Below are 26,246 nucleotides of genomic sequence, written 5' to 3' on the forward strand. Positions count from 1 at the left end.
AAGGCAGATGAACAGATGAATCTGTGTTTTGTTTTTATTGTAGCTTTTCGCCTCCCCCCAATTACCATAAACGAATGCTCGTATGAATTTAGGAAATGAAAAGCCCCAAAAAGATGCATACATACATATGTATGTATATGTAAATACATACAATGTACAAACAACAAACATACAGATTTACATACATATTTCAATATTTCAATATGAACAAATGTATGCGTAAGGTATTTATTTATGGAACTGGGTTGAGCAGTTATGAATATATTTTTAGAGACGCCTAAAATAAGGCCATGAATGTACTTTGATACATATCCTACATACGTATGTATGCATGTATATATGTATGTATGTATGTATTTATAGCCTAAATATATAGATGATTGTACATATATAGAATGGGTTAGTGTGCGTGCAGACAGCTAATAAATTGTCCGTTGTGCAGAATTACTTTGATACACGTACGGACCCACACTTTTAGATACAATTTGCATATGCATTTTATATATACATATGTATGTACATACATATTTAGAATCTTATGGATCAATATATGGAAATACTTGCACAGTACAGCGGACATACACAATGGAAAATCCCATTGTTTCCGAATTCTGGCAACTAATGTTACTTACTAAAATTATTGCAACCGCCCAGAATTGGAGTAGCTTTACTCAGCCGAAAGCGATGTACACATAAGTATGTATGTATGCTTTTATGTACATACATACATACTACCATGAACATGTATTGCATGATAAATAATGATATATTCAGAAAGTGCTGTTTTTATTACGCAAACTGTATTTTCTTAGTTGTGCCGTGTGCATCCACAAATATAGACTACCTGTGTACAGAATCTTTCCAGTCTAGTCCGCGGCATTTCCGACGAATAGGAACTACTTCACAAGAGTACCTCCGAAGGTATACATCACATCTATATACTTATATATATATATATATATATATACATATATGTATATCGTATGCTAGCGCAGTTACATATACATATGTATATGCAAAAGTTTTTTGTTTTCTCTACTCGCGGGATATTACTTTACTGAAACGCTGTCATCCAAAATCAAATTGCATTTAACCGAAGTTTCTGTCCCCTCCCCCGCAGACATATACACACATACACACATCAAAATGCCTTTCGTTCCCGTGGAAACTCCCAAGTGCCCAGCATGCGGAAAGTCGGTGTATGCCGCTGAGGAGCGCGTGGCTGGTGGCTACAAGTTCCACAAAACATGCTTCAAGTGCAGTAAGTATCGGGAGATTCCATAAACATCAACCTGAATCGATCGAACGATCGATCCAACGGATATCTGGAGCAACATGCCATAACGTTTCGCTTTCCCCTTTCTGTTTAATCACAAAAAGGCATGTGCAACAAGGCTCTGGACTCCACAAACTGCACCGAGCATGAGAAGGAACTGTTCTGCAAAAACTGCCATGGACGAAAATACGGACCTAAGGGTTATGGTTTCGGTGGTGGTGCCGGCTGCCTGTCCACGGACACTGGCGCTCACCTCAACAGAGAGTAAGGACTAAAATAAAATATGTTTTTGTATGAAAAGTGTAAAATTCCCTGAATTAAATGTGTAGTTTTGCTTGCTATTAAAACCTGTATGTGTTACATGTTTTTATTTGTTTTATTGCGTCTAAATTCCCCCACATGGGTACCTCTCGTCTTTAAACTTGTCACCTTTATGCACATTTCTCTGTGTGTGTGTGTGATTGGAATGGATCCCCCGCCTTCCGAGGGACAGTTCGAATCGAAGTGAAATTTGTAATAAATTGAAAATTTTGTTGGTATTTGTCCACATATACACAATGTATTTGATGATCAAAATAACATAATTCAATAATAAAATGTAACAAAAAACTAATAAACGGTATACGTATTTTCCTCATTTTTTTTTTTGGTAATTATTGTTTCTCCCAATGACCTTGCGGTGGTCCGGGCCCCAAATCGGTTGCTAAGGGATGTATCTATCTGTCTTCGTTGATGTTCTCCCCTGTTGAATGTCCAATTATGTATTGTATTGTGCAGTGGTCTGTGTATTCGTATTCGTACTCGTACTCGACTCGTTTAATTGAGGAAAGCATTTGAATCACTCACTGATTCATTATAGGTTTGTTCAACCGAAAATTCCGCCACAAGCGCCTGATGGGTCAGGCTGTCCCAGGTGTGGTGTGGCGGTTTTTGCAGCCGAGCAAATGCTTGCCAGAGGAAAGGTAATAAACATACGTTTGGATGTAGATGATTAATGCCTCTGAGTACATCGGTTGGGTGGAATTTCATTTCGATTCTAGGGTTACCATCGCCGATGCTTCAAGTGCGTACAATGCAACAAGACACTAGACTCCACTATTCACTGTGATGGCCCAGATAAAGATATCTACTGTCGAGGTACTGTCTTTGGCCTGTTTTGGGTTAATAGTGTATCAACAAGTATAATTTTTCAGGATGTTATGCCCCAAAGTTCGGCACCAGAGGCTATGGACAGCTTAATGGCTTAATGTCCGACATTAAAGATTGCGAGTGGCAAAGGTATGACTAATTCGCTATGAAGTTCGAGTTTTATTTAGCCATTAAGGTTTATTGCTTTGCTTTAGTAACATTAGGCATGCGTTTGACCTCATTTGTAATTGTATAGTGAACTGGCTCCGAAAACCGCTGCCATAAACGTGGATCAAATTCAGGCGCCATTGGGAGAGGGATGTCCAAGATGCGGAGGTGTGGTGTTCGCCGCCGAGCAGGTCCTGTCGAAGGGCAGGCCTTGGCATAGAAAATGCTTCAAGTGTCGGGACTGCACAAAGACCCTCGACTCCATTATTGCGTGCGATGGTCCGGACAACGACGTCTACTGCAAGACGTGCTATGGCAAGAAGTGGGGGCCGCATGGCTATGGCTTTGCATGTGGATATGGATTCCTTCAAACCGATGGGGTTAGTGACGACGTATCGCAGCGACCCTTCGTGTGTCCCGACACGACTTCGATCAAGGCACCCGAGGGCGAGGGCTGCCCGCGCTGTGGTGGGGCCGTATTTGCCGCTGAGCTCCAGTTGTCCAAAGGAAAGATGTGGCATCGAACGTGCTTTAGTTGTGCCAAGTGCCACCGACCCTTGGACTCAGTGCTGGCCTGCGACGGTCCGGACGATAACATCTACTGCAAACTGTGCTACGCAAAACTCTATGGCCCCAAGGGCGTTGGATACGGTCACACGCCAGCTCTGGTCTCCACGAGCTACGAATATACACCCACCAGGTATGGATCACATCATCACTCTGGACTGTGGGGATTGTAAACATATCGTGGTTTCTGTTTCAGTTGGGGTCAGCTTAATCGTTGCGGTGGCCAGTCGGAGGACGGATGTCCCCGATGCGGATATATAGTGTTCGCGGCCGAGCAGATGAAGAGCAAGAATAGCATATGGCACAAGCTGTGCTTCTACTGCTCGGACTGCCGTAAGTATCTGGACTCGACCAACCTAAACGATGGGCCCGATGGCAACATATACTGTCGATCCTGCTACGGCAAAAACTATGGACCTAAGGGTGTGGGCTATGGAATCGGTGCAGGAACTTTGACCATGGCCTAAACGAACCAAAGAGTGCGTTTACAAGACTGAACCAAGAATGCCAACAAGCTCCAAATGGATATTCTGGTTTTCAGTCTTTAAATGGACACTTTGCAGGAGGCAGTGAAATAGTTTCACTTATTTTAATCGATTAATTGTGCGAGTAGTATTGTATTTCTCCGAATAGTTTCCTTTCAGTTTATGTATGGGATAAAAGCTCCAAAGCCATACATACATTTTTTTAAACTAAGCGTCGTTGGTGGTGATTATATATAACAACTACAGATTGTATACATTCTTAACTTAAGTACGTATATCCTTAGAAGCGAACTAGAAATGATATGTATATTAATGGCGGTCGAAAATAAACGAAAAATATATTCTGAAAATGCGACAAAACATCATCAATTTTTGCTTTATAATATTGGAGTTTTTCCTTCAAGAAATCTTTATTCAAAATATCTTAACAAGTATAGAAATAGTAGATAGTATTGTGAGGGTTTTTGTGATCATCAATGAGCATCCTGAGCTTGTGGAATTGCAGCAATCGGCTGAGTAGTATAGAATTTTGGGGTATAATGATTTCCAAAAATTGATTCTCTGATTGTTGAGTAAATTGTCTGTGTTGAAATTCTTGTCGATCAGCAGAACCGAATCGTTGCTGGGTGTCATTGCATTCCACTTGACGTATACGTTGGACTTGGTTGGGTTCGAGGTTTTTGCAAAGTTTGCCCACAAGGTCATGATAATTTCAGCAATTTTCTTATCGGCAGACTTCCACTCCACGGTGTTTGTCATATAGGGGTTGCCCCACACGAAGACCTGATCGAAATACTTGGGCACTTTTATCCAGCTGGGCAGATCCTGGAGCACACTCTTGGGGCGTGTCTTGAACACGTAGCTGTAAACGGGCTGATCCTTGCTGATCATGTCTGCGAACATTTGCATCGGCGTGATATAGAACTTTTCGGTGTGTGCACTGATTATATGCTTGTTCGCCTTCCTCATATCCTTGTCCGTCTCATTGTCGTACATAAAGTGGATTGCCTCCGAGATCAATTCATAGTTGGAGCACCATTCGTAGTTCTTAACAAGTTTGTGCATATCATTCACGGCTATGTCATTGTAGAAGCCCTCCAGGTCGGCGGCACTGATTTCTGCATCGAGATTGTCCTTAAACAAGGTCAACACCTCCTCCATGTCAGTTACGCCAATGATGACGGGCACTTTGTGATGGCTCCCCCTCTTGAATATTATCTCCGGCTGGTTTTCGATGAACGGATACGAGGTGTTGCTCAATCCAAAGTCCAAAACAGGACCCCAACTCACGGAGGGAAGATTTTCCGAGAGTCGCTTTCCGTCAATTTTCTTGAGGCACTGAATAAACGCAGACGTGGGCCGGCGTGGACAGCCGAAAGTGCTCGAAACTTGGTCCAACGAGCCTTCGTAGTCCGATGGTAGTTTCACAGCGTTCAGTGGATTGCCGGACATTATAATGGCCTTATGGAAGCCCCCCTTCGACCACTCGCCCGAGGTCATGTGCAGAGCCACGCTAATTGCTCCGGCATCGTGTCCCATGAGAGTGATGCGATTTGTGTCTCCACCGAAAAAATTGATATTTTTTTTCACCCAGTACAGGGCTGCTGCCTGATCCATTAAGCCATAGTTTCCCTGGGCTTCGCCATCGTCGGTTGTAAAAAATCCGAAAATGTTCAGCCGATACGAAAAGGTTACAACAATCACCTTTTGCTTAAAGACTAATTGGAATGGGTTAATATCAACAGGGCTTCCGGTTGAGAAATCCCCTGAATGGATCCACACAACGACAGCATATCCATTAATTTCAGGCAATCCTGAAAATAAGAATTGTTAAATAGATGAAATGAGTTGAATACTTACAATTACAAATGATAATTGAATAATATACATATAATAATGATTGAATATAATTATAGTAATTTGCACAGTGCACTCTGGATATAGCTCACCATCAGGTACAAAAACGTTCAGATACAAACAGTTTTCTTCGTATTTCCTGGCACTGCCATTCTGATTGGTTTCGGAGGACAAGATTTTCAGGATTTGGTCGGTTTCTTTGCCCATGGAAGGCATGGAAGGATTTTGCAAGCAGTCCGCTCCGAAAGAGGTTGCATTGAAAATTCCTTTCCAGGGTGTTAGCTCGACATCTGGAGGCGAAAATCTTCCAGCATGGGCATACCGAATACCAAGATAGGCTTTAATATTTTGAGTTCGAAACATTTTCAAATATGTTCCAGAGATGACTCCATTTCCCGGAATATGTATGAACGGAGCATCCACACTGAGCACGTATATACAGAAAAAGCTACTAACTAAATGGAAAAATAAAGCTAAACATGTTAGGAAATTCCTTTTGCACTTCATTTTCCGTACGTATCCTTCACATCTTTCTATGTTTTGAAGTTAAAACGACACTGCTGAAATCCAGCACGACACGCGAGCCTCTGGTTGCTATGGTGAAAATACACAAAAAAAATATTGTTGCTAGGATTTTGTAACTATGGCAGTTGGCAGGCAGTCATCGTCATCCATTCCATCCATCTCGCCTTTCTCTGTGGTTGGTGTTTATTTATTTCGGCTACGTCAGCCGCCAGAATGCTGTTAACCCATTGTAGCCGTTGGACCCCCAATCCGTTTCCGACCCAAGAAATGATTGCAAATTTTATTTTATAATTTGACTAAAACGCATCTCTACATTGACAAACAAAACTGTATAAACTTACTTTTATAAATCAATTCGAAAGATAGTAACCATTTGATTATATATCAATCTAACATAAAACTTTTCAAACTGCATAACATATCAAAATGAGTACAGATCGGAAAACTTCCGAGGCGAAGAAAGTGGAAGCAGCTCGCGTGTCGGAAACATCTACTAGCATCAGCCACACCAATGACAAATGCATTACGGACTTTGTTATGAAGGGTGGCAGCGGGATGATAATCGGCACGGTGTTCACGGTATTTTTCACACGGCCCCGCACCTATCCGATCTGGTTCGGCATGGGTATCGGCATGGGCCTGGCCTACGATTGCTGCCAGAGACGTTTGGCCAACGTGGACGATAATCAACAAAAATGACACGCACGCAGAATGAACATCTAGGCAAGTAAATCTAGTAATATTCCTCGTATATTTGATAGGGATTAACAAGAGAGTTTTACTTACAGCAGTAACTTTCCAGACCAGACCAGACCAGGCGATACTTAATACCACAAAAAGAAAGTGCATTATGTGGTAGAAACTCCTCCAAAAGCGGTGCTAACTAACTGCTAATTCAGACTTTCTTCTAATTCAAATTCAATTTATCAGCGGAGAGAAGAATATTTAATTAAATCATTTTTCAAAATGGTTTTTACATATTAAATATTAAACATACGCATGAATTTCACTCAATGAGTTTCTTTTGATGCAGATTCTTCATTTTTTAGTGCATCTATTAGATTAAATATTAGATAAACAAATGTTTTTTACTCAGTTAAGTATTTTTATGTTTTTAATACTCCACCCCATGATTTTCATGCGAAATCTCTCATTGCTAACGATATTTGTTCGAAACGAAACGAAGCGAAACCCATGGGGCGTATTGAAATGAAGAAACAAAACTGGTTTGTCTCGTATCGTGGGTAACCCTAGTGCTTCGGGGTACCACAATTTAATGATGTTGACGTTCCGTTCTCTTCGTGGCGCCTGCGCATGTGTGCAGTGGTAACTTTGTCAGAGGTTTTTTATGCTTCGTCGTGGCTTAGACAGCGGACAAAATCGCATTGGACAAATAATATATATGTAAAAGCATATACTTAATAGTATATACTCGTATTTTGTTTCTGTTACATTGCTGTAACACCCACAATAGTGTGTGTTTGAAATATGTGGTTGGATCAGTGCATATAACGAAGTGAAGTGATATGTATATTTCCAAATGCATTGAATGTATGTATCTATTTATGTAGCTGTGGTGTAGATTTGTTGGTAGAAACATAAAATATCTGTATGCCTGCATATATACTCGTATATAATTGTGTGGGATAATTCAATCCAATTAAATGAATTTGTGTTTTTGCAACCAACGTGAATAATTGTATATGTATGTAGGCCTTTCTCTATTCAATGTTTCTCAATGACCAAATGTTTCATTGTCTCTACGGTGTGCCATGTCTTTGTGTTTGTGTTTGTGAGTGGTTACATACTGTGGCTAACAAAAGTTTACGGTCCCGTTCCAACATTTTGGCTGGAAAATGTGTGTGCATAGACTTTTTTGATCGCTGAATGGATAAGCAGGCAGGTCTACAAGTACACTGACAATCTGTCCGTAGACCTTGACGCATAATGTGGAGTATGTACAAGTGACCAAACCAAACCAAAGCCACCTAAGCAAGAATCAAACCCACATCCCCTAGCCGAGTCAACCAGGCGAAAGGCACTGTAAAAAGTGTTTTATATTCGTGTATCAAAGAGACACCCTACTAAAAATGTGAACGATCACTTGCTTGGTGAGCCAATGCCACCGGATGGTGGATGGTAGCGGTGCGGTGCGGTGCGGCTAGTGTTGCGTTTATATATCGCTAAGTTCGTCCTACTTATTTCGAGGTATTATTGATCTCAATAAAGATCAACTGCATTGATTGTGGCATCGTGCAGAGATTACCAAATGACTATTGAATAACATACGGAGATAGCCGGAAAAGAAAGAAACCAAACTTATTAATATGACAACGGCACATTGTCCAAGAAGTTGCATAAAGCCCACAGATAATTAACTGAAGCGATGGCTAAATCATCACATTAATTTAAAGCCTGAAGTTCGCTAACATATTCCAACATAATTATAATAGCTCGAATGATATTCAAGTAATTTTACATGGTTAATTTGTGTAATTTTTAATTTTTTTTCAGATTAATTAAATTTTTTTCCCAACTTTAAGTCTGTGCACCTTTACAAACATGTTAATTTACTTGCTTATGCTTTGTGCTTTAAAAAGCGGTAAGTTTATTAAAAAAAATTACGCTTTAATATTTTATAAAATTTAAAACCAAACAATAAAAGTTTAAAAATATTTTTATTATTATCTGCACTTCAATTTCAGCATCTTGTGGTGAAAATGAGTTGCTTACTCAAACTGTTTATGGATTTTTGGACTTTACCACTACCATTGGGAACACCGTAATGGTATTTTCTCCCCAAAGCTCCCCCCACTTTGGTGAGTTTTTTTTTCCAAATCTTGAGCCTTGCAATCTTAATTTGGGGGTACAAACTGATTTTAAATTGTTTTAACAATGGTCTTATATTATTATGCCAACGTTAACCTTTCTTGTATCTTTTAGAACTAAAACCTAACAACACAAACAACATTATTAATATTATTGAAACCAAGCCAAAATTTTCGAAAAAAGAAAAGGAAAAGGAGGTAATTAAACCTACGCCTCTAATTTTGAGTCAGTCAAATGTTCCTCCCGAAACATTTACGTCCAAGAGCGAATCCTACAATACAAGTATATCGAATTCCCCAATCCAAACACTTCTGAGCACCCCCGAATACGATTTGCTTTCGCGACAGCCCGAGCAGTTTGCCGAGGAATCGTATCGCGTGGTTAACTTTAAGGGCAAAAACGAAGCTGAGAGGCAAAGAAATTATCTGTCCAAAAAGGAGAGTGTCCATGGTTATCAGACACGGGTAGCTGATGGCAACGCTAGAAATGGTGTAACTTCAACAAAGGAATCTGGTCGTTTTACAAAAGTTCCTCAGTCCATATCTTCATCGAATGCCGAGAAAAAGAGCAAGCCTAGGCAGACCAGAATTAATAAGACATCAACGATTCAGCCCAGTAAGACTATAAAAGAATCAACATCATCTCAGACTCTGGTCTCAAAAAATTCACGGAAAAATCAACAAGGAAGTCGGGATCACAGAGTATCCAGCACCAGAAAATCTTCTCGTCCAAAAGGAAAAAGGTAATAATAGCCTCAAGTTAGTTAGAAATACTCGTATGTATCGTGTCCATTTTCCATTTTTCTTCCTAGGAGACATAAATCAACTCAAAACAGCAAGATAATAATAACTCCATCAACAACGGAAACTACCCGTCACTCATATCGTTCCAAAGTAACAAGTCTACAGGAAGAGTCCGTTACAGCTCCAAGTGCAGGCACGTTCAAACTAAATAGGCGACCTGGTCGATGGCAATATAAAACCTCCGCAAAGCCCAAAGTTAATATTAGGAAAAATACAAGCTCGAACAGTCCGATCGCCATCCAAAATAATGATACGGTCCACGTGGATCAAAACATATCAGAGGTTCCCATAAACGGCGAGGGTTCAGAGCAGATTCTGAAGGCTTTAAACAGTGGAAGGGATTTGGAAGCTTCTGGTTCCCAAAATGGGCCTGTGGCCAATAATAACGAAAACGACGATCAAAAATCAAAGTACTTTGTGCAAACATTAAATGTAGAGATATCGACACCAAAGCCTTTTATTGACACTTACTATGAAATTGCTACAATTAAAAGCCCGTTTATATTCCAGGTAATTTCTAATTGGTTTTTGTTCTTTAACACGCTTCCATTATATTAACATTTATGCCCTTTTTTCAGGCGGGAGTGGTAAAAAAAACGAGATTCTTGACCGTCACATCAACTATAGAGAAGGTAATAAGGGAAGAGCACACAAAAGAATACTCTGAAGATGATGGCCCTCTGACCGAGAATATTTTGGAGTCGACGGCTCAGACAGACGAGAAACCATTAGATGGAAGTATATCGACGCTGAAACCCATTTATATTGAAGATGGTTCAGAGACGCCTAGCTTGGAAACAATAACCGAATCGTTTTCCATAACAAAAATCAAACTTAAAACGCAGATTCTTCCTATAATTAATGAAAAAAGAAATGAAACGATTCAAGTAACATTGGTGCAAACATATGATTATACCAGCCTTATAACAGTTACTCAAACCATATCACCATTGAGCGAAGATTTTAGTCCTTCTAAGAACTTTAAGGACTTCGAAGGAAACTTAGACGAAGCTGGTTCCGAGCTGAACTTGGATCTGGAGTTTGGCGATGAGGATAATACCGGAAAGTTTGATGCGAAAATAAAACCGAAAAATAAAGTAGACATCAAGAGTGGAAGCAACCTAACCCTAACCAACCCATTGATTCCCGAAAATCTACATTTTACCGAAAGCCAACCAATCCAAAACAATTTTATAACCTCAACGCGTCCAGTTATAAAGCTTGAAACAATTTGGGAGTCGCATGTTGTACCTTTAGTGAGAGGGACTGAGACCATTATGAGAACCCTCTCCAAGTCTGTTGGAGTAGTTGAGAAAACAGAATACGTTACCGACATTACCCCACTTTCAGTGCCAACATCACAATTTCCATTTTCAATAAATCCTTTCTACAACCCTTTGTTGCCCATGCAGCCACAGCAGCTGATAACGTCTACTGAAATTCTGCAAACAATGGCAACAGAGACTAGCTCGAAGGTTTTGAAATTGACATTTGGTGCGCGAACCGCATATACCACAATATTTTCAACTTCCGTTGTACCAACACAAGTTACTAAATTAATTACTGCAACTATTCCTGTTCAGCACTCTGGATCTTTTCCCAACTTCTATCCACCCCCATATAATCCATTTGCATATGTTGGTTAATATTTAAATAGATGTAAGGACGAGCACCTAAACCAATACTCTATTGCACTAATTATAAATTTTTGTTTTAACGATTAAGTTTGTGTTCAAATGTTGAAAGGCGGTGATAAAATGCAATACAATAGATTTTATTAGTTTTAATATGCTTCTCTTTGTCACAAGAAAGTTCAGATGTAATTGTATATATTTATTTTAAGATTATAGATAAGCTGTATTCAAACTATTTACGTACGCGTAAATATGGTCGTAGTTTTGGTTCAACTTCTCGGATAATAAATTTTTATACTTTTCAATCCATGACTTTTTTTATCCAGCATATCACATCAGAGGAGAACACTGACGTCTAATAGTGGAAACTACGGAAATGCCTTTGCTAAAAATTTCGTTGCATTATAATGCAATTAAGTATATTCAGACAGGCTCCGTTTTTCACATTCACTTTGCGTTTTACTTTTCAGCAAAAAGTCATACTTTTGATTTCAAGGCCCTCTGGAATGCCACAGCTGTTTGAAGGAATTCACTATTTGTTGTTGCCCTGACCAATTTTTAAAGATCCAATTTTTTGGATGGGTGAAAAAAAAAAATTTATAAAAACAGCACGAGCTGAATTGCCATGGTAAAGGTGTCAAATTCTTTTCAATGCATCAATTAGTCATCTATTTTTTTTGCTTTTGCAATTTTGATTCGTTTTGTTGTGTAAAAAGCCGATTACTTTTCGTTTCGGCGAGAAATATGTTGCCGTTTTGAAAACGGAAGTCTTTCGTTTTACGAATGCGGGAGCGCCTGACTTTTCGGTTTGAACTGAAAATCGGAGCCTCCCTGATTATTATTTTCAATTAACTGACTCCTAAAATAAATTCTGAGAGAAACGAATTTATTTACAGTCGTTGAATACGTCGCATACCCTAATACCCTAATGACATTTATTCCAATGTAAAGTCATGTATTAAATATATTATATATTTTTATATATTATCGAATGTACAATGTTAAAAGAAATTATCATTGGAGGGATACACAATATAAGAGTTTTTTAATATTGGGGTGGTAAGCGTCTTGCAAAATTAACTTACACTTATAAAGTTAAGGGTATATTTCGACAGCGCTGTAAAAAACGTATGCATGCTGGCAGATCTAGATTGCTTAAGAATATATGTGCACACATACAGTCGTCGCGACGACTCGACTCGGCTGCCGCAGCGTCAGAGAACCAACTTCGTGTGCCTTCGTAAACTGTGTGCATACAAGATAGCGAATGGATCTACCGCGCTTTCTCTCTCAAAAAAATTTCAAGAGAGCCTGGGGCCAGCTCTAGAGCCAGCCTGAAAAATTAGTGTGCAAAAATTTTGTATGGCGTTATATAGCTTATTCTTATATTGTCTTTGGTTATATTTGATCTGAGCGGAAACATCCGATACTACCATATATGTGATGTAAATAAATCGAGATCTAGCCTTAATCAGTTTCACGAATACCCAGAATGAATACTTAAATGCCATTCAATTCCAGCTCCATCGTTCCAAAAATACTATCCTCAGAATCCCATCCGATAGGTACCGTGGTATCGATATAGTTCAGTGCAGTGCTGTCAAATAGTGTCGAGGCAAAAATAATAAAAACTCCGACGTTTATGTTTGTGAAGTAGTGTAAGTAATTGCAATTTGTGTGCTAATTTTACCGGTAATATCTTGTAAATGCCCAGTGTCTTTTGGTAGCTTTGCTAAACCTAACCCGTACGTTCTTCAAATCACATTAACTTATCTATTTAATGTCTACATGTGGATGTAACAATGTGCGTATAAATATGCTCACGCATTTGTATGCTTGTAGCATAAATTGAAAGTTCAAACAGTGTTTTTCCATATGCCTATGTACCTTCCACGGTGTAAGAGATTACCTAGCGTCATTGCATGTATTTAGTTGTACGTATTTAGCTGTACGAATATTGTGCCAATGTATTTTGTGGGTAATGAAAATGATCAAATGCTTCTTCGAGCAATGTTATCGTGGTGATCCAATCAGTGCAAATAAAAGAAAATTGCTGAAAGTACAACATGTCCTTTTTATTTTTGTTCTTATAAAGGCCAAACGTATGTATTTAGCGTGTTATTAGCTATTTCAATTTGGTTTTCATCATGGTGCTCATGCCATTTCGAGTTCATTGGCCATCGAATCTACCTGCTACTTGCGAAACCATCTTCTTCTTCACATTTCTGTACGGCTTAGGTGCATATATTATATACATGCATGCATATGTATTCCCATATCATGTATAAAATGTATGTAATACAAAGTCCCAAGTCAGAAGCTATCATTTGGATCCCTTGCTTCAAGCCCCCTCCATTATATAAATCGTATACACGAGTAGTTAGTGGCCCATTTAAGATGAACATTATCTATTCAAATTCTCCTAATTGCATCTTTCTACCTTAGATCATATTTACATTTGAAAATGTCAGTGCATTATAAATTTAAAAGTACACTCAATTTCGATACAATTACGTTCGATGGACTTCATATTTCTGTGGGCGATCTGAAAAGGGAAATTGTGCAGCAGAAGAGGTTGGGTAAAATTATAGACTTTGATCTTCAAATAACGAATGCGCAGACTAAAGAAGGTATGTTTGAAGTTGTTTGCAATAAAAGTGAAATTGATGACAAGCCCTACTCTATGTCCCTTTAGAATACAAGGATGATGGAGTCCTTATTCCAAAAAACACCACTCTAATCATTTCACGAATACCCTTGGCCCATCCAACGAAGAAGGGCTGGGAGCCACCAGCCGAAAATGCGGCCCCTGTTCCCTCCTCCAATAAGCAGGAGAGCTTCAATATCGATCTCTCCAAAATGCAAGGCACTGAAGAGGACAAAATCCATGCAATGATGATGCAGAGTACTGTGGACTATGATCCAAAGACGTAAGTAGTGGCCCTCTACTGAAAACGAGTTCTACAGTTTTTTTTTGTTTCTGTTTCAGGTATCATCGGATTAAGGGGCAATCTCAAGTGGGCGAAGTTCCCGCCTCGTATCGTTGCAACAAGTGTAAGAAAACTGGTCACTGGATCAAGAATTGCCCTTATACAGCGGGGAAAGATCAGTTTGAAGTGAAACGAAATACTGGCATACCGCGCTCCTTCAGGGACAAAACGGACACGTAAGTGACAGGATACACTTTGATTCGTCTAGATACATTATTTTCCTATTACTTCTTAGGGCAACAGAGGAAGAGGCAGCCATGTTTGTAATGCCAGCGGAACAGAGTCAGGAAATTCCCGAAGATCTAATCTGCGGCATTTGCCGGGACATTTTTGTTGATGCAGTCATGATACCCTGCTGCGGTAGTTCCTTCTGCGACGACTGTACGTACTACGCTAGTAGTAGGTTTGATTTTCCTGAAGCCTAATTGATTTTCTCTCTACTACACTTGCAGGCGTGCGCAATTCGTTGCTGGAGTCCGAGGAAAGCGAATGTCCAGACTGCAAGGAGAAGAACTGTTCACCGGGATCCTTGATACCAAATCGTTTCCTCAGAAATTCTGTGAATGCTTTCAAGAACGAAACTGGATATACAATGCGTGCCGCAAAATCGGGTAAGATATTCAACTCAATCGACTATGAAGTGGGGAGTTAATTGAAGTAAATCCCTTACAAATCAGTTGCAGTTAAAAAAGTGGAGAAACCCATTGAGGAGAAGCCGCCAGGTAGTGAGGAAAAACCCATCGAAGAGAAGCCAAAAATTGAAGAGAAACCCCTTGTGGAGAATCCTGTGGCGGAGAAGGAGCCCGAGGAAGTAGCTAGCAAAGAAAAGACTCTAAAGCAGGAAGAGCCAGAGACAAATGGCAAGAAGCATCCCCCCAAGGTGCCATCTCCGGAACCAGCTGAGGCCAAAGCAACAGCCACAGCCACAGATAGTAATGCTGATCAGTCACAAAAGGAAAAGGAAAAAGAAAAAGAAAAGGACAAATATGATTCAGATTATGAAGATAACATAACTATTACGATGCCTCAAACACTGTCCGATTCAGCTTCGATTGTCTCCAGCAAGGTGAGTGCTTGCTTATGCGAACAGATCATAGCTTTTTTTCACTTTCCACTCGTTTTATCTCTGCAGTTGTCCCCAACGTTTCCAAGGAAGCCTCCTGCTCATCACGTATCCCACAGACGTGAACATAAAATGGATTACATGTCCGAGTCCGATATGAAGCGACGTCCACCAACGCAATCGCAATCGGATTCTGGGAAGCCCCACAATGAACGAGAACGGGGCGAGCGGAGCCTTCTGCCCACGCCCATCTCGACACATCAAAGCTACCAGGGTCACCATGTGGTGAACGAGTCGGATGAAGTGCATCGCGGGAATGTGTACAAGCCGCCGTATATGCAAATGCCTCGGGGTCCTCCCCCATTGCATATGATGGGCCACCATATACCGCCGCCGTACAGCAATGGATACAATAATATGGGACAGCGGCCGCCCTTAAGGTATGTTTTCCTCCTATTCCACTTGGGATCTCCAGCAGAGTGGATCTCCGAGCAGAGGCTACTACTCCCGCAGTACAACTCCAATTGTAATTTAGTTACTATCTATGATCTATTACGTTACATTACTTTAAGCTTTGGTTTATTAAAACATCATTCTCACCTACCAGCCAATACTTAAGCTTTTGGATTCCCCAAATAACTTTTGAATTTGCAGCTTTGTGCCGTACCAGAACCAGCCTGTGCATCCCATTCGGGCGCAGTATGGACCCTCAGGCGGAAATATGAACATGAACATGTCCCAACAGTTTCAGTCTCCAAATTTAGCCTCTATATATCAGGGCGTGGCAGCAAAGGTGGGCTCCGGGTGAGTATCTCTGTGGTGGGTCTCCAAGTTCCTTTCATTATTTGCTCATTTTCTTCGCACTCAGCCTTATCGACGACCCTCTGGAGGCTTTTAATCGCATTATGAAGGAGAAGGAGAGACAGAAATCAGAGAGATTCCGGAGCATAGATCACCACAGGTCCAGGTCCCCGGATAGGCAAAGGTCGCATCGCTTCAAGTCCCCCGTATACGAAAAGGAGTCACTGCGTGACCTAAATCTGAAGGATAAGCGGCCTAGGTCGCGGGAAAGAAAGCGCGAATACAGCTACGAGCGACACACGCGACACAATCGACCCAGTCGTCAGCCCTGCGATGGATCAAAGTCGCCAATTAACAAAATTAAAAGGTACAACCCCACACCACTCCACACTTCATCGAACTTTCTATAAATAATTCATTGTATTTTGTGATTTACCCAGATCTGCGCCTCGTCGTTCCATATCCCCTAAGCCGTCTTATAAATCAGACTTCAGGGATAAGTCATATGCCAAGCCCAGTGCTCCAAAACTTGACCCAATTGAACCGCCTCCGCCAGGGTTTGAGGGCATGCAACTGTTTGATGATGCGGCAGCTTATAAAACGAAGCACCACCTGGGCGGCAGTGGTGGGCATTCCAAGAGAAGTGTCGCTGAGGATGAGGTGCCACGCAAGCGACAAAGGTCGCGCAGCAGAAGTAAGGAACCGCATCAAAAACTGATCGACACTAGCTTCAGAAGCCTGACCCCTCCCCCAGCGAAAGTGGCCGTTACCGCCGCCAGGCAACCGACTGTTGGCCCCAGCTACGACCACGGCGAAAGGTCTCCCAAGACGCCAGAAAGAGGACAGGAGGAGTATAGTATGCAGCCGATACAGCGAGTGATACAGAATGCAGCCGAAGAGGCGACTGCTGGCAATCTTTTAGATAGCATGGGGAATATAGGGAAGGAGAACAAGAGCAAGAGCCCTGTGCCGTTGAAGGAGCGCAAGAAGAAGAAGAAGGACAAGACCGAACGTAAAAAGAACAAGAAAGACAAGAAGGGCAAGAAGGAAAAGGAGAAGCATGAAAGAGCCAAGAAGAGCTCGTCCATAAATCGCTCCGATTCGGATATCAACCACATGCAAATCGAGCAGACCTGTAAGATAACCCCGCCCTTACGGGCTATGGCCGAGAGCTATGACAAATATGAATCTGCGTCAAACTCTCCAGCCCAGAGCAGGAGCCATGAAGTTGTGAAACCCATTAAGGCTCTGTTTGCCGTTGAGGCTCCCCACAAGCATAGTTTCGGTGACGAGAGTGTCGGTGTCTCCGCCAGAAGTGCCAAGCGAAGTGATGCGACGGCGGTCAATGCGGTCAACCTGTCCAAGTGGGAGCTGGAGGAGAACAGCTTGTCCTGCAATTTCGATGATCCCTTTAAGAGGTCAGGCTCTGCTAATTCGGGAGGGGAGCACAGTGAGATCACCTCGGACGTTATACGCAAGGCAGAAAACGCGATTTTTGCCAAAGCCATAAACGCCATCAGACCTGTCGAATTTCAAGTTGTAATAAACTCCAAGGGCAACAGCAAGGACCGCTCTGTATCCATTCGAAATGATAATAAAGACCGCTCGCTCTCGCCGAAGCAGCGCCCCAGCAGCAAGTCGGTGAAGGAGCGGCTGGGCAACAAGGTAGTGCGTGAGAGAAGTCGCTCAGAGGACAAATCAAGAGGAGGCAAAAGGCGGGAGATTTTAGCTAAAGTTGCAGCTGATGATGATGGCTACAGAGGCAGAGCGGACGCCCGCAGTGGGTCCCGAAGAAGGGACAAGCAATCGAGGGATAGGGATAGAGCCATATCCACAGAGAAAAGACACTCGCAACAGGTATACAAGAGAACACTCCCCGAGAGCGATAGACAAAGGCGGCCATACAAAGACGCCAAGCACGATAAGTTCGATCAGATCAATATCCACGATTCGGATCGAAGAGGAGTCAGAAATGTCAAGTCCGGCGAAGGCCGTATTGTATCGTCTGTGTCTGTGGCAGCCATGCCACCGAAGCCATGCCGCCCAGATAATCCGTTTAGACGAGCCGGTGACAGCAGTTCGTCGAATAATTTAGTCTTAAAATATGATAATACGATACAGAATGACGTTTCGCATCCAGCAAGCAGCCGCTCTGCCCCAGAGAGCAGCTTTGAACAAAGGAAACAAAAGGATAAAAAACTTAAGAAACATGCAAAATATTCGTCAACCGATTCATTGAAGAGCGAGAAGCGCAAGGAGCTGAAGAGCAAACGGAAGAGCAAGATAATGAAAAAGAAGAAAAAGTCGAAGAAGTAGTAGAGTTTAGTTTAGTCTAAGCTAAGCTGCAACAATTATAAATACTAATGTAATTCATTCTAATGATTTCTGTGTACAAATCAAAGATTTTTAAATGTATGTATTTATCATGCAGACTCTAGCATACAAATAAAAACAAATACACACCCACACACACACCCAAGGAAATTTGTAAAATATTTGAGTCACTTATTTCGATTAGCACAGTCTGGAACATCGCCGGGTAATTTGCAAAAACGGGAACACACAGAATGGGATACTCGAGAAACTAAATATGTTTATTACAAACAGTTTTCCTTAAAAAAATTGATTAAATTAGATAAGTATATGTAGAGATTGACTGAAACTAATCGTTATTGCTTAAGCCGTCCATGAAAGACGATGCCATTGGACTGGGTGTTCTAGAGATTATATTATCGTTGCCATAGTCATCAGAGTTAGCATCCACTAAAAAATGCGACACATTTAATCAATGATTTTCACTTCGATGAACACAAAATAATATAATTACCTTGTTCTAGAAAATTTGATTTTCTAGATGGTATGGAGCTCAGAGAATGTATGATGGGACTGCAGGCCTGGTCGGCTGTTTCGAGAGTGGTTGGTAGATCCAGGAGTCGCTGATTTTGAATGCCATCGCCCGGGCCCATATGCGAAATGTGGTTGAAATTAGTCGGTGCCGATATCATCTTTGATCTTCGATCGCTGTAAAAATGTTTATGCATTTAGTTGAAAAGTATTTAATTGATGAAATATCTGCTGCCATTGCCATACCTTTTTATTGTTTTGTTAATCTCTCGAATGGAAAATCTCCGCTTTATGTTCGCCAGACCCTTTCGATTTCCATCACGGTATTGCAAAAGTCCCTCTATAGGAAAAATGAAACCAGATAAAGACTCCACGCTTGTATATATATATTCTGTGGGAATTATTATCGACTTACTTGTGTGAATATTGGACAAATAAACAATCAAAGGTGTGTCATTGACTGAGGCCAGTACCACATTTCCTTGATTATTTAGGGGCAGTGACTGCTTGAGGCCAATCGACTGCACCCATTCAGCGGTTTGTGTATTGAAGATATCCAAATGTGTGTCGGAGAACACCAACAAATGGCCATCACAAAAGGCTGTAAGCAAACAAGGCACAGGTTGAGTCATTTACCAGCCAGCAGCTGCAATCGGCACTACTCACTTATGTATGTGGGAAAAGCGGGATACATTATTTCTCTGTCGCGTGACTTGCGTCCCTGAAGGTCCACATAAATGGCCAGCGTTTGGAATACCAACAAGTACTCCCCGAAGTTTCCCCCGCTGGGGCAGAGTATTTCAATGACTCGAACAGCATCCACTCCGGAATAATTTAAAAATGCACATAGCTGATTTTCAGGGTGAACCAGAGCTGAATAAGGAGAGTATAGATATGAGAAAGATTCAAGGAATATGTAGTGGGGTGTGGGTGTGCACTTACACATTGCGGTGGCCTCTCCCCTCAGGAAGTAGGCGGTAAATCCACTTTGGTGCGCCACAACCAGCCGCATATCGGACAATATCTGCAGATGCTGGGCCAAGTAGCCAATTGTGAATTCGCAGGTCTTTTGGTGCCTTGTGCGCGTTCTATTGATCTCGTAGACAACGATTTGTGTGTGGTTATTGGGCCGTTTCAGGGCAATTATAAACGAATACACAATGTTGGGGAAACGGCGGATAATGCCAGTGCAGGCCGATATGCAGTTCTTCGATTCGACCACCTTGATCCACTCAACATCGCTAGCCTCTAGCGCTCTGATGGGCAACAGCCGCAGATTGCGCTGCTTCCCGCAGAGTATAACGAGAATCTGCTCCTCTTCGATGTACCACAGTTGGAGGATCTTCTTGCTCTCCCCAATACGAGCTATTTCTGCAAGACAAATACAAGTAGAAATCAAATAATTCCCATCCAGGGGGGAGAGAGATGGGTATGGGCGTACCATACTGATCCAAATTGATGTAAAAGAGTCCATCTTCAGTTCCCAATAGGATTTGATTGGGATATATGATGACTGAACACAAGGCATTCCGAATGAGGGAGAGCGTGTTGTCCAGAATCTCGTAGACCTTAAATATAGCAGTATTTGGTAGACTGTTTCGTTTCAATATTCGATGTAGTTCGCCCAGGGCAATGACCCATTTTGATTTCTCAGACTCATTGTCGGCCAGCATCAGGGTATTCAGCGAGAGACCGCTTTCAATGAGCGCTGTTTTGATCTGCAATACATATGTACATGGAGATAATGTATGAAAAATATTCACGATAGATTAGAGGCAATAGTTACCTTGAAAATACATGGCACATCTTTCTTGGCCGCGTGTATGACATCGCTTTCGCGCACGCTGCCAACTGAGAATTCAGGATCGCGCATATCCAACACTTGGGACACGCTCACACTCGGCAGGGCGCATCGGTCGGGAGATATATCGTATAGAAATAGTTTAAAGTCGCACACGACAACGAATTGGCGAATCCAGCCGCGCTTTATCACCCCCGACTTGGGCACTTTCACATACCCCTCATAGGCGGTGCCGATGCCCCGCGTGGGATCTATGCCCAGGGGCCGCTTGGTCTGGTCCATAGGAACTGGGCAGGTGGTCGGCACCTTCTGGCAGCAGATCGTGTGGCAGGCAAAGCCGCAGATTTCACACACCACGCCCTGACGCGTCAGACCGACCATCAGAGATGTGCAGTGATTGCATTTTGTGGGGCTGCTGAATGTGCGCACCAGAAACTGATGGATGGCCGTGTTCGAGGGGTTGTTGCTGGCCGCCTTCTTTTGAGATTCCTTCATCAGCAGTTCGGCGTCCTCGCGAGATATGTCGCTCACCGAGGCGTCCTTCATGGCTGCCAGAGAGCCACCATCTTTGCTCTTTCCCGCATACTTTGGTTCGTAGTTGAAGAGCATGCCAGAGTTCCCAGACTGGAAGAAATTGGGTGTTCCTATGAAACTGTCGCTGGAGTCGTTGCCAAAACTATCCGCAGCATCAATCATTTCGCTCTTGGATATATCCCTGAAGAAAGCGCTGCTCAGTCCCTGGTGCGTGGATTTATTCAGAAACGACTCGGAATACTCCAGGCCGCCCTTCTGCAGGTCGCGCAGCTCGGTTTCCTTCTTCTGAAAGTCGTGCAGAATGGAATCGTAGCGCTTCTTGTAGTCGCGCACCTCCTTCTGTATGGATATAAGGTCGGATCGTGTCTGGCTGAGCTCCTCGGATATGATGGCCTTGGCCTGGATCTCCCTCTGCAGGGCACTCTGCAGGTTGAGCAACTCCATCTTGTCCAGCTTCTGGGAGCGTCTGTTCCGCCAGTTCTTGTTGTCCACCCCATTGTTGTTGAATGTCCCAACATGCTTCAGATACTCGAGCTCCTCGGTCATTTTGGTGGCTAGCGCCTGAAGGTAGCCGCGAGCGTCCTTCTCGTCGGAGACCCATTGGATGATCTCCGACATCTGGCGCTCCCACTGGTTGATAGCCTCCCGCTTCATGCGCAACTCCTTGAAGATCTCGTCGTCTTCGGCCTGTAGATCCTTCAGGTTCTTCGCCTTGAGATTCACCTCCGAGCTCAAGCGTTGCTTCTCCTCGAACCATGAGGATTTCTCCAGATCGTGTTGTTTCCTCAGTTCATGGAGCGTCTCGGCCGAGTCCGTAATCGATTCCAGTTGCGTGTACTTCAGCCTGTCCTGCGTCTGATGCAGCTCTTTGGAGAGCTCCAGGTTCGAGCTCTCGATCTCGCCCAGCTGCTCGCGCAGCGTCTCCATCTCGAGGTTATGTCGCGTCTGCTGATGGTTCAGCTTCTCCGAGTACTGCAGCTCCAATCTTTCGATTTCGTACGAAGACATCTCCGAGGAAATGCTCAGCGGCATAGTTGTCTCCACGCTGGAGTTGCATTTGCGCAGCTCCAGCTGCAGCTGCCTGCAGCACTCTTCGGCATGCTCCCGCAGCTTCTTCTCTTTGGAGGCCTCGATGACTGCATCCTCAATGTGCATCTCCAGCTCCCTGCGCGTCTTGTCCGACTTGCGCAGCTCGTTGCGCAGACTGTCGTTCTTCTGCATGGCCCCATCTAGCTCCTCCTCCTTGTCCCTCACTTGCCGAGAGAGCTTCTGCTTTTGATTTCGCAGCTCAGAGAGCTTCTCCGTGACCTCCGAGTATTCCACCATGGCCACATTGCGCTGCGAAACGGCGTCCTGCAGCTCCGCCTCCTGCGTCTTCAGCCGCTCGAATATCTCACTGTGCTGCTTCGTCAACTCGATCTTTTCCTGCTTGAAGGCAGTTATCTGTTCGGTCAACGCCTTCACCTGTGCCTTCTCCTGAACGGAGTCGACCGATGCCTCAGAGTTGTTGCTCGGCAGATTGCAAGACTGCTGGAGGCTGCACGAGGTATTGTCGTCCTCGAAGCCAGAACTCTGATTGGTCTTCGAGTCCCCGGGGGAGCTGGTGTTCAGCGAAAAGGTGAAGCCAATGAACGGCAAATGGAAGCCAGAGAAGGCAGGATTTGCAGAAGGGGGCATCGAGTCGGTCAGTCGCACGTCGTTATCGTCCACATCGAAATTGGAGGTGTCTGTGGGACTCGACACCTCCGGCACGTACGGGGCCAGGCCACAGCGTATGTTCTTCCAATCGATGCCCACGAACCAGGGATGATCCATGAAGTCCTGGATGCCGTTCTGTCCCAGCCGGTTCTCGGGTATGCAGATCAGTTTGCAAAGCAAATCCTGCGACATCTCCGACACCTTGTAGTTGAGGGTCTCCTGCGTGGGCAGGTTGAAGCAGTTCTGGTGGTTCATGATCTTGCCATAGGTCTCGACCAGACTTTCGGCATAGAAGGGAGTCTCGCCGTACAGCATTTCGAACATGCACACGCCGAGGGACCACCAATCGCACTCCGTGCCATAGCGACCCTTGCCGTCCTCCATGGCTCGCAGAATCTCGGGCGAGATATAGTCTGGCGTGCCTACGGCCACGTTCGACTGAACGGTCCCGTCCTTGTCGAGTCTCAGGCACGAGCCGAAGTCCGCCAGCCGCACATGCCCCCGCTTGTCCAGCAGCACATTATCCGGCTTGATATCCCGATGGACATACTTAATCTGATGAATACTGTGGATGGCTAGAATCATTTCGGTGATGTAGAACTTGGCCATGTCCTCGGGCAGCTTGTCCTCGAATTTACTCAACAACGTTAGCAGGTCGCCCCCGCAATAATAGTCCATGACAAGATACTGCAATCAGGCAAGAGTTAGCATCAGCAGAGCCATTGAATTCTATTGTATTCTCACCAAATTTATATTGTCCTGAAATGCGTAATGCAGGTTCGTTATCCACTGTCGATCGCCAAAGACCAGCACGTCCCTCTCCTCCCGAAAGCATGCCGTCTCGGCCCGCTTCAGCATCTCCCACTTGTTCAGTATTTTCATGGCATACACCTTCTCTGTGGATATCATCTGGACCACACACACCTCTCCAAAGGCCCCACGCCCGATGATTTTCAATATGTCAAAATCATCACGACCTAGTCGAAGTTTTCGCACCACATGAACGAAAGGTTTAGCTGAAAAAGAAAATCAAAACAAAAGGGAGGGGGGCATCATGAAAGGTTCTCCAATGATTGCACAGATAAAACCAATCTACCATACGAATAAATGAGCAATCATCTCATTCGTAAGACCTTCCAAGAAGCACAGAAATATAACAAAACAGAGACAAAACCTTTCGCAAATACCCATTTAAATGAAAGCTGTATGATTTAGTGATTCGATGCAAATGGTTTTAGTTTCACAGACAAAGCGCAAGGGACTATGGAAAATCTTCTATCTGTCTATCGAAAATAGTATTATATTACCTTCTGCCCGGGGGGTATAAAAAGATCCGGAAATTAAAAAGTGTATATCTGTGTTCCATGCAAATATGTTAATAGTATTAAGTATTTACATAGTTTAAGAAAATCCGATACTCCTTTCTCTCGACGTAAGGATGAATTGCTGCATTCGTCGTAGAGCACGATGAAGGTGTCGAGCAGATAGTCCAAAGAGAACTGATGCCCTTCCGTGTCCTCGCCCAAGTCGGATGCCCATTTTTGATCGGCTGTTGTATCGCTTAGAATATATTTTAGAAATTTGAGCCTTTTCTTGCAGCTTCCTGTGGTTATATCTGAAATATTGCCAAAAAGGATAATTGAGTTATTGTATTTTTGCTCATTATAATGTTTCCAAAACAACGCCGCACCCAGTCAGTCACAAGGCGGCTCCTTTGAAACATGAAAACATAGAGATGGAGGGATGGGGGTGGGTGACGTATTCGGCTTTAACGGGGAGGTGTCGACGAGACAGAAGAGGTTTACAAACGAAACATACATAGGTATAAGTTGGTGGTAGGAAGGGACTGCATTGACCCAAAATGTGATTACGTTGGGTATTCAAAACATACAGACAACTTGAGTTTCCATTCATAACACGGAACGGATGGGCACCTAATGAAGTAAACCATTTCCTTCTTATTGGAATTCACCATTTGCACATTAAACACAAATTATTCAGTCAAAAATCTCGACAGTTCAATCGGGCTGTTTCGATTTTTCAAATGCGTATGCGGGAAACTAAACTACATTTAGGGTGCTCCGACCCCCCGTGCAGGAATATGAAATATAAGTATACACATATTGTGGCTACTATTCGTTCGTTCGTTTGTTTGTTCCGTTCATCCGTGCAGATATAAATAAATAATTGTTTATATGAACATGTATGTGTGTGTGTGTGTGGCAAGTGTGCAAAAATACAGACGCGTCAGCATACAGACAACACACAAATTCTCGTAACACATTCACGTGTCACGTTTAAAATATTACCACTGAAATCGGAAGATTCGTATTCCATTTTTAATGCTTATATTTAGACATATTTCTCCCAACAAAAGTGTAAAAGCCGAACTGGACTGACGAGTTCGTTCTGGGGGTGAGAGAGTCCCGATATGAAAAGGTCTATCGATAAGCATCCACCGATAGCCAAATCGTTCCGTTCTGACACTAACCATACAGTATACAGTATACTGTATGGTTAGTGGTTCTGAAGAGTTTATTTAAATGTTTATCAATTTGTATATATGCACTTAAATTTTTACCTTGTATTATGGAATTATAATATAACAATGTGATAACCATTTAAATGTCTATATTCTGAACTAAGTGGCCGGTTTGCTGTTTGCACAGCTTGCAGTAGATGTTATCGTCTGGAGCGTCGCATGCATGCACGGAGTCACTAATCATATAGACTTTATATTCATATAGACTCTATATTATAGAGTATATGGTATAATGTTGTAAGGAAGCGATCTAGGCCGGGGTACAACTCTCAGTCACGCCAGGGTCGAAATTACAGAAATATTTATAATTTGCCGGGACTCCGAGTCTTGAGCCACCAACGGGGCGGAGAGTGGGTCTTAATTTAAATTGCGGAGTCCCTCCTGGGGTGTCTCCTTGTAGGAACAGAATGTTGTCCCTCCAGTGGGAATGGCAAGAAAGTAAGTCCGTCTGTGGTTCCCTTCATGGGAGAAAATTGTGATGGAGCCGTTTGCTCCTTCACAATGTATGGTTGGTGACGGAGTCCTAGTCCAGCCCTCGCCTTCGCAGTCGTGTCGGGACACTAACACAATCGGCTTAAAAACCATAAGGAAGGAAACCATATATATCCACATGCAAAGTCTTGCAGTAGACGTCGTTGTCCGGATCGTCGTACGCAATATGCAGTCGAGGGTCTTTTGTCTTGCGTTTTTAACCAAAACGA

General features: G+C 42.9%; 6 protein-coding genes across 10 annotated transcripts; 4 read left to right on the forward strand and 2 right to left on the reverse strand.

The window, feature by feature from the left end:
• Window positions 1-912: 912 nt before the first annotated feature.
• LOC111075102 (muscle LIM protein Mlp84B) lies at window positions 913-3,949 on the forward strand. Its single transcript, XM_022368200.2, has 8 exons — window positions 913-921; window positions 1,121-1,261; window positions 1,381-1,540; window positions 2,136-2,238; window positions 2,317-2,413; window positions 2,470-2,554; window positions 2,661-3,272; window positions 3,336-3,949. The coding sequence occupies exons 2-8, from the start codon at window positions 1,147-1,149 to the stop codon at window positions 3,604-3,606; spliced, it is 1,443 nt and encodes a 480-aa protein (XP_022223892.2). The 5' UTR covers window positions 913-921; window positions 1,121-1,146; the 3' UTR covers window positions 3,607-3,949.
• A 66-nt stretch (window positions 3,950-4,015) lies between these two features.
• LOC111075103 (carboxylesterase 5A) lies at window positions 4,016-6,254 on the reverse strand. Its single transcript, XM_022368202.2, has 2 exons — window positions 5,574-6,254; window positions 4,016-5,438 (listed from the first exon to the last, which is right to left on the reverse strand). The coding sequence occupies exons 1-2, from the start codon at window positions 5,986-5,988 to the stop codon at window positions 4,039-4,041; spliced, it is 1,815 nt and encodes a 604-aa protein (XP_022223894.2). The 5' UTR covers window positions 5,989-6,254; the 3' UTR covers window positions 4,016-4,038.
• A 104-nt stretch (window positions 6,255-6,358) lies between these two features.
• LOC111075104 (MICOS complex subunit Mic10) lies at window positions 6,359-7,010 on the forward strand. 4 transcript variants are annotated; one of them, XM_022368206.2, is made up of 2 exons: window positions 6,359-6,733; window positions 6,798-7,010. In XM_022368206.2, the coding sequence occupies exon 1, from the start codon at window positions 6,433-6,435 to the stop codon at window positions 6,703-6,705; it is 273 nt and encodes a 90-aa protein (XP_022223898.1). In that variant the 5' UTR covers window positions 6,359-6,432; the 3' UTR covers window positions 6,706-6,733; window positions 6,798-7,010. The 4 variants fall into 4 exon arrangements, with proteins under 4 accessions (XP_022223898.1, XP_022223897.1, XP_022223895.1 ...); XM_022368205.2 differs by having other exon boundaries at window positions 6,359-6,729; window positions 6,798-7,009; XM_022368203.2 differs by having other exon boundaries at window positions 6,360-6,733; window positions 6,795-7,008.
• A 343-nt stretch (window positions 7,011-7,353) lies between these two features.
• Window positions 7,354-11,575, forward strand: LOC111075131. Its single transcript, XM_022368247.2, has 6 exons — window positions 7,354-7,557; window positions 8,521-8,608; window positions 8,712-8,825; window positions 8,950-9,577; window positions 9,647-10,148; window positions 10,217-11,575. The coding sequence occupies exons 2-6, from the start codon at window positions 8,569-8,571 to the stop codon at window positions 11,282-11,284; spliced, it is 2,352 nt and encodes a 783-aa protein (XP_022223939.2). The 5' UTR covers window positions 7,354-7,557; window positions 8,521-8,568; the 3' UTR covers window positions 11,285-11,575.
• Window positions 11,576-12,847: 1,272 nt separating this feature from the next.
• On the forward strand, window positions 12,848-18,594 carry LOC111075069 (E3 ubiquitin-protein ligase RBBP6). Its single transcript, XM_022368154.2, has 11 exons — window positions 12,848-12,930; window positions 13,718-13,902; window positions 13,968-14,202; window positions 14,262-14,438; window positions 14,498-14,643; window positions 14,715-14,873; window positions 14,940-15,328; window positions 15,395-15,765; window positions 15,980-16,129; window positions 16,194-16,493; window positions 16,567-18,594. Exons 2-11 carry the CDS (start codon window positions 13,737-13,739, stop codon window positions 18,440-18,442), a joined length of 3,969 nt encoding a protein of 1,322 aa, XP_022223846.2. The 5' UTR covers window positions 12,848-12,930; window positions 13,718-13,736; the 3' UTR covers window positions 18,443-18,594.
• Window positions 18,595-18,702: 108 nt separating this feature from the next.
• On the reverse strand, window positions 18,703-25,418 carry LOC111075068 (serine/threonine-protein kinase Genghis Khan). 2 transcript variants are annotated; one of them, XM_022368152.2, is made up of 11 exons: window positions 25,313-25,418; window positions 24,400-24,618; window positions 23,748-24,019; window positions 20,757-23,690; window positions 20,412-20,688; window positions 19,913-20,341; window positions 19,637-19,843; window positions 19,386-19,571; window positions 19,217-19,310; window positions 18,954-19,147; window positions 18,703-18,889 (listed from the first exon to the last, which is right to left on the reverse strand). In XM_022368152.2, the coding sequence occupies exons 1-11, from the start codon at window positions 25,338-25,340 to the stop codon at window positions 18,789-18,791; spliced, it is 4,941 nt and encodes a 1,646-aa protein (XP_022223844.2). In that variant the 5' UTR covers window positions 25,341-25,418; the 3' UTR covers window positions 18,703-18,788. The 2 variants fall into 2 exon arrangements, with proteins under 2 accessions (XP_022223844.2, XP_022223845.2); XM_022368153.2 differs by lacking the exon at window positions 25,313-25,418 and adding an exon at window positions 24,895-24,928.
• Between the last annotated feature and the right edge of the window lie 828 nt (window positions 25,419-26,246).

Source organism: Drosophila obscura, unplaced genomic scaffold (genome assembly GCF_018151105.1).
Source record: "Drosophila obscura isolate BZ-5 IFL unplaced genomic scaffold, ASM1815110v1 contig_151, whole genome shotgun sequence".
NCBI classification, from domain to species: domain Eukaryota; kingdom Metazoa; phylum Arthropoda; class Insecta; order Diptera; family Drosophilidae; genus Drosophila; species Drosophila obscura.

Bases quoted from the DNA above. Each gene is read 5' to 3' on its own strand.
- LOC111075102 (XM_022368200.2), top strand. From the start codon at position 1,147: ATGCCTTTCGTTCCCGTGGAAACTCCCAAGTGCCCAGCATGCGGAAAG. The intron at 2,239-2,316 runs GTAATAAACATA...TTTCGATTCTAG, and splicing joins AAATGCTTGCCAGAGGAAAG to GGTTACCATCGCCGATGCTT. The intron at 2,414-2,469 runs GTACTGTCTTTG...ATAATTTTTCAG, and splicing joins TAAAGATATCTACTGTCGAG to GATGTTATGCCCCAAAGTTC.
- LOC111075103 (XM_022368202.2), bottom strand. From the start codon at position 5,988: ATGAAGTGCAAAAGGAATTTCCTAACATGTTTAGCTTTATTTTTCCAT. The intron at 5,439-5,573 runs GTGAGCTATATC...TCTTATTTTCAG, and splicing joins GAACGTTTTTGTACCTGATG to GATTGCCTGAAATTAATGGA.
- LOC111075104 (XM_022368206.2), top strand. From the start codon at position 6,433: ATGAGTACAGATCGGAAAACTTCCGAGGCGAAGAAAGTGGAAGCAGCT.
- LOC111075131 (XM_022368247.2), top strand. From the start codon at position 8,569: ATGTTAATTTACTTGCTTATGCTTTGTGCTTTAAAAAGCG. The intron at 8,826-8,949 runs GTGAGTTTTTTT...TGTATCTTTTAG, and splicing joins CCAAAGCTCCCCCCACTTTG to AACTAAAACCTAACAACACA. The intron at 10,149-10,216 runs GTAATTTCTAAT...CCCTTTTTTCAG, and splicing joins AAAGCCCGTTTATATTCCAG to GCGGGAGTGGTAAAAAAAAC.
- LOC111075069 (XM_022368154.2), top strand. From the start codon at position 13,737: ATGTCAGTGCATTATAAATTTAAAAGTACACTCAATTTCGATACAATT. The intron at 15,329-15,394 runs GTGAGTGCTTGC...TTATCTCTGCAG, and splicing joins CTTCGATTGTCTCCAGCAAG to TTGTCCCCAACGTTTCCAAG. The intron at 16,130-16,193 runs GTGAGTATCTCT...CTTCGCACTCAG, and splicing joins GCAGCAAAGGTGGGCTCCGG to CCTTATCGACGACCCTCTGG.
- LOC111075068 (XM_022368152.2), bottom strand. From the start codon at position 25,340: ATGGAATACGAATCTTCCGATTTCAGTG. The intron at 23,691-23,747 runs GTGAGAATACAA...GCCTGATTGCAG, and splicing joins TTCAGGACAATATAAATTTG to TATCTTGTCATGGACTATTA. The intron at 19,311-19,385 runs GTAAGTCGATAA...TTTTTCCTATAG, and splicing joins TTTGTCCAATATTCACACAA to AGGGACTTTTGCAATACCGT.